Source organism: Saprolegnia parasitica (assembly GCF_000151545.1).
Source record: "Saprolegnia parasitica CBS 223.65 unplaced genomic scaffold supercont2.555, whole genome shotgun sequence".
NCBI classification, from domain to species: Eukaryota; Oomycota; class Saprolegniomycetes; order Saprolegniales; family Saprolegniaceae; genus Saprolegnia; species Saprolegnia parasitica.
This window is the reverse complement of record NW_012156949.1, coordinates 1-5,365: the sequence shown is the minus strand read 5'-3', so window position 1 is coordinate 5,365 and position 5,365 is coordinate 1. Positions and strand designations below refer to the sequence as shown.

General features: G+C 58.4%; 2 protein-coding genes across 2 annotated transcripts; one reads left to right on the top strand and one right to left on the bottom strand.

The window, feature by feature from the left end:
- Nucleotides 1-352: 352 nt before the first annotated feature.
- On the bottom strand, nucleotides 353-3,486 carry SPRG_17399 (hypothetical protein; the record flags this gene model as incomplete). Its single annotated transcript, XM_012356704.1, has 15 exons — nucleotides 353-451; nucleotides 638-733; nucleotides 775-870; nucleotides 918-1,016; nucleotides 1,064-1,168; nucleotides 1,214-1,312; nucleotides 1,635-1,733; nucleotides 1,784-1,879; nucleotides 1,930-2,022; nucleotides 2,068-2,166; nucleotides 2,213-2,311; nucleotides 2,361-2,459; nucleotides 2,880-3,062; nucleotides 3,239-3,334; nucleotides 3,385-3,486. Coding segments are annotated over 15 exons (1,560 nt in total), but the record flags the coding sequence as incomplete, so codon positions are not given.
- Nucleotides 3,487-4,550: 1,064 nt separating this feature from the next.
- On the top strand, nucleotides 4,551-5,324 carry SPRG_17398 (hypothetical protein; the record flags this gene model as incomplete). Its single annotated transcript, XM_012356703.1, has 6 exons — nucleotides 4,551-4,612; nucleotides 4,675-4,765; nucleotides 4,817-4,971; nucleotides 5,028-5,070; nucleotides 5,119-5,218; nucleotides 5,270-5,324. Coding segments are annotated over 6 exons (506 nt in total), but the record flags the coding sequence as incomplete, so codon positions are not given.
- Nucleotides 5,325-5,365: the final 41 nt, after the last annotated feature.

Here is a 5,365-nt window from a genome sequence, read left to right as displayed (position 1 = left end):
ACAGGACGGGTCGATGCTTCCTAGTGGGGTTGATGAGGTGCTATCTAGGGGTAGGGTCATGAGCACCACAGCGTTGACGGGCGCGTGCGGCAACAAGAGCGCGACGACATCGGCGTGACCATTAGTGACTGCATACGTGATACTACGTCCTCCAATCTACGGACATATTGTACGTTTTCTTGAGTCTCCAACTCGATGGAAAGACGCACCGTATCCGTGGCTAACGCACTGGCGCCACGCGCCAAGAGGAACGCGGCGACATCTCGCCAGCCCGAAAAACTTGCCAGATGCAGCAGCGTCAATCCAATCTAGTGGGTAATGGTAGTATTGTTTTGTGGATGAGGACGAGCACCTCGGTCACGACAGAGAGGCTCGCGCCGTGCTGGACAAGCGCCTCCACGGCGCCAAGGTGTCCTTGCTCGACCGCGACACTCAGCGCCGTGTAGCCGTCCTACGCAGCGTGAATATGATGCCTTCAGCATCGCTCGAGCTACCTGAAACACGGCGTCAATGTCGCTCACAGCGGGGGCCAGCTGGTGGAGGATCTCGGCTGACCCGAGGTGGGCCGCCAAGACGAGCGGTGATCGGCCATCCTATGGATCTTTTGAGAATGGTTTGAGTTTGGTCATGTAATCACTTTGTCGAGTGCGTCGAGGTCGGCGCCGTGGGCAACGAGGACCTCGACGATGCGTACGCTGCGTCGCTGGATCGCCATGTGCAAGAGCGTTGAACCCTGGTCTCAACTCAACGCCACATCAACGACAAGGAGCGTACAAGAAGTGGCTCGTTGATATGCACGTGGGGCAGCAAGAGCTCAACAACGTCGGCGTTCTGGACGACAATCGCAATCACAATCGGAGTCACGCCCTTCTACACATAAACTCAAATTCAAAAAAGAATCGGGTTGAGTGTCGGACCGTCGTGGCCACGGTGACGGTCGCGTGCGCCTTCAAGAGCGCGCGGCAAATCTCCACATGGCCGAAACAACTCGCTTGGTACAGTGCCGTCTTGCCTTCCTACACGCCGTCGACGCTCCGACAACTGGTCAAGAGGTCGAACGTACTTGGTTGGTCGCATCGATGTCGACGCGGTTGCGATCTTCGAGAAGACGACGGAGAACGTCCAAATGGCCCTTCTCGGCCGCGGTCACGAGCGGTCGATTCCCGTCCTATCGTTCAATATGCCCACCTTGTCTTCTGCGCCATCGGCGTACAAAGGAGGCCATGTTGATGTCGGCGCCGCGCTGCACCAAGAGGTCCACAATCTCGGTGCTGCCATCCAAGCACGCTCGCCAGAGACTCGTCGAGCCGTCCTAGTCGTGTTGTTCTTTTGAACCAGAGAGTGTCTAGTCGTACCTCCATGGCCAAGTTGACGTTGGCTTTCTTGCAGAGGCACCGCACGACGTCGACGTGCTGGTTTTGTGTCGCCATGTACAGGGCCGTGTCGCCAAACTAGATGGCTCTCAGAATCGCATGCGGAAATTGCAGAGTCGTACGCAGTTGCGTCGGTCGACGTCATGTAAGCGAGGCACGAGGTACTCGACGACGCGGGCGTGGCCTTCTTGGGCCGCGATGCGCAGCGGAAACACAGCGTCCTACGCGCGGTTGAGACGACGTCGCCAATCAAATCGACACCTTGTCGGTCGGGTCGAGGAGTGCTCCGTGGGCGACAAGAAGGCGCACGACCTCCAAGTGGCCGTAGTAGGCAGCGACAGCGACGGCCGAGTATCCATTCTATAGCATTGTTTGAGACACGACATCGTATCCTCCAAACGATGCAGTACTTTGGAAACGGCGTTGACATCGGAGAGTGGGAGGAGGTAGCGGACGATCGGCACCGAGCCGTACTTGGCCGCAAACATGAGCAGCGTCTTGCCTTCCTAGCAACAAAAGCGCATTGAAGAAATGCTGTCGTTTGCCGGTCTCGCACCGCCGCCGAGTTGTGAACACCGTGCCGCACGAGCAATTTGACGCAGTCGAGGTCGCCATACACACACGCATACTCGAACCCGGTGCGGCCGTTCTACCACCTCCATCGCCATTGTTCAAACGATAGCAGGCGACGTACGCTATCGATTTGATCGACGTCGACGCGCTGGGACGACAGAAGGAGCTCCAAATACGGTAGCCGGCGCTGCTTGGCCGCCAAAATGAAGAGCGAGCCGCCCTAAAAAGTCCATTCAACGACATCGCGCCCACGACTTGCGTCGTACCATGAACGACGCGTTCGGATCCGCGTCGTACTCGAGTAGCAAGCGCGTCATGGCCAAGTCGTTGTTGTTATAAGCGGCCCAGAGCGGCACGACGCCGGCCTAGCATTCCACACTGCATGCCTCTCCATGCATCAAAGGGTGAGTCTACGTGGTTGGGCAGCTCTGTATCGGCGTTCGCCTCCAAAAGCTCCTTTGTCATCTCGAGCAAATTGCGGGCCACGGCCAGCAAAAGCGGGGTAAACCCAGCCTACGTCAAGTATAAGTCTCGATCGAGCACATCGCACACGTCCACATCCATGGACCCTGAGGCGAACGAGCAGTAGGAGTACCGTCGAGGCGACGTTAGGGTCGACACCGCGGGACAAGAGACGGCGCGCAAACGCCACGTTGTTGCAGTGCACGGCCGTAAACAAGATGGCAGTCGTGTCGCTCCGGTCTGCAAAGGAGACGTGCACGTCGTCGTCGTCCCGATCTGGCGCGGCCCCATCGCGGTACAAGAGGCGCTCGATGAGGCCCATGCGCGTGGTCCGCACCGAAAAATGCAGCGGCGCCAAGTGCCGCAATAGCATCGCGAGGCCAATGTAGCCTCTCTGAAGGGCCATTTGCAGCGGCGACACCGCCTACACCGATACATCTTGCTTCAGAGATTTTTTCAAAAAAAAAACACCTCCGAGACAAGCGTCGGGTTGGCGCCGTAGCGAAGGAGGAGCTTGATCATCTGCACGTGGTGGCGCTCCACGGCGAGCAAGAGAGGCGTCGTCGGTCGTCGAGCGTCCACATGCGCGTTGTAGTCGAGCAGTAGCTGTGCCAGCGCGACATGCCCCAAGCGCACGGCCATGTGCAGTGCCGTCTAGCCTCACATAAGCGCGCGAGGACATTCTTATCAAAGCACCTGTTCTGTCCCTGCGTTGACGTCGGCGCCGTGGTTGAGCAAGAGCGTGCAGATCGGAACATCGCCGCGTGAGGCGGCTGCGACCAGCTACAATAGCGTGTCATGGTAGATGACGTGGATGGCCGATGGCTGACCGACGACGCTGCGGTGACGTTGGCGCCATGCTCGAGCAAGAGGCGAACGATGCTGCGATGACCGCGCTTGGTCGCCGCCAGCAGCGGGGTCACGCCCTACACCGTCGTTCGTTCTGTCCGAGGCGATGGATTGCGGGCGTGCGCACCGTGTCGTCAACGGTCTCGGTGGCCGCGCCAGCGCGTAAGAGTCGTGCAACAAGGTCACCGTTGCCGGATCGAGCAGCAGCCACGAGCGACGTCGGGCGCATCGCCTAGCATTGGACTCGCATGGAGGCGGACAGGCAGGCATTGTACGGTCGAACCTCGGGCACGTCTCGGGCTTCGACGAGGCCGGCGCCTCGCATGGCCGCATGCGACTGCTCGTCATGAGAGACGAAGGTAGGTAGAAGGGTCCTGTACCGCGTCGGTCGCGTGGTCGCGAGGATGTTGCATGCCCAGGTTGCACCGAGAAACCGGATAATCGCCGTAGAGGCAACGCAGTAATTCACATAAACAAGTACATTTGCCGCAAAGTGGCCAATCAAAAGACGTTGTGGGCGAAGCAGTAATACGCATCGTGCGAATACACCTCCAAGGTGTCGAAAACGCAGGATCGGATGATTGACATGGTGGCAAAGGCCTACGACGAGGACGACTCGTGCACAGTAGACAAACAGTTGATGACAGTAGACTAGATGTACGCGCTGGCAGCAAGCCGATTGCACGTTTCTGCCGCTGCGGCGGAGACGAGAAACCATCTCGCCACGTCGGCCCCAGCTTGTACGTGCTGCGCTCCTCGACGCCACCGCCAGCTCAAGGCGGTGGAAACATGGTGGACATTATGTGCATGGATGCAGACGACACTCGTGGTCTGTGGCCCGGTGACAATAGCGGTCGTCTTTTACCAAGTACTGCACCGCTGTGCCACGTACAGCAGCATCCTCGAATCGTCCTGACGCGCAATCGACGGCCTCGCGGCTTCTTCCATCGGCTTCGTCTGTCAGCTCGAGGCGAACCAAGGGAGTGGCGTGCGACGAGCCTCGACGTGGCCTTTCTGATGCGAAACCCACCAGGATTACCAAACAGTGCATGTCAACGAAACAGAATCTGGGCCAAAAACAGGCCATGAGCGCCAGGTTCCCGCCGCGTGGCGTCCTCGACGTGGACTAGCTACACGTGAGGTGTGGCCAACGACAAGGGCGTTTCTCGGATCACTCGCTCTGGGCGTCGCGTCAACTCGGTGTTGGTGGCGTGCGATTAGCCAAAGCAGCAGGTGGCGCTGGTTCGTCCGGATACGCAGCCCAAAAGACGTGTGTCATTTTGCAACTTGCCGATGGCGACCGTCGTGCGCTTCCCGACCGAGCGCGTGCTCCCGCACTTTCCCGAGGCGATTCGGTACGACATACTACACTAATGTCCTTGGTTCGACTGACAATCTATCCATCCATGTTGTGTAGCACCTTTTTGCAGCTCTCGGTGGCCTTTGTCTCGATCCACTACCTCTTGTGGTTTTGGGTCGCAGTCGCGTTCCTCTACTACCTCTACGCCGTACGACGACCATTGCCGATAGGACACGGGACACATGTTGCGTCGAATTAGATTGGCTATGGCTATGTGAGCGCCGCCGTCGTCGCACTCTACCTGCCGTCGTATCTGAACGGCGCACATCGCAAGCTCACGCCGGCGACCGGCGGCATGCAGTGGGATGGTCTCCGCACGCACTGGCTCTGGAAGCTCATGTGCGAATACGTTGGGTACGTCACTTGTCCATCCATCCATTGTGTCATGAACGCATCGGGCGATCGATTAGCCTTGAAATTGTCCGTGAACAAGAACTCGATGCGACCAAGCAGGTAGGAGAATCTGCTGACTGTGAGCCATCCTCATGCAAGATGATGTAGTACATCTTTGGCTTTCATCCGCACGGCATCCTCGTGCTCTCGCGCATGTCGTGCTACGCTGGCAACTGGGAGCAAGTGCATCCTGGCATTGAAGTCCGCGGTAGGACGACGACCCTTGTCCTCGTCGTGTGATGGGATATGAATGTACTAGCGCTCGGCGCGACGCCCATGTTCTACGTGCCCCTCGGGCGTGAGCTGTGCCTCTGGTACGTCTGTTTGCACGCAACAAGAAGAAGAAGCGAACGAT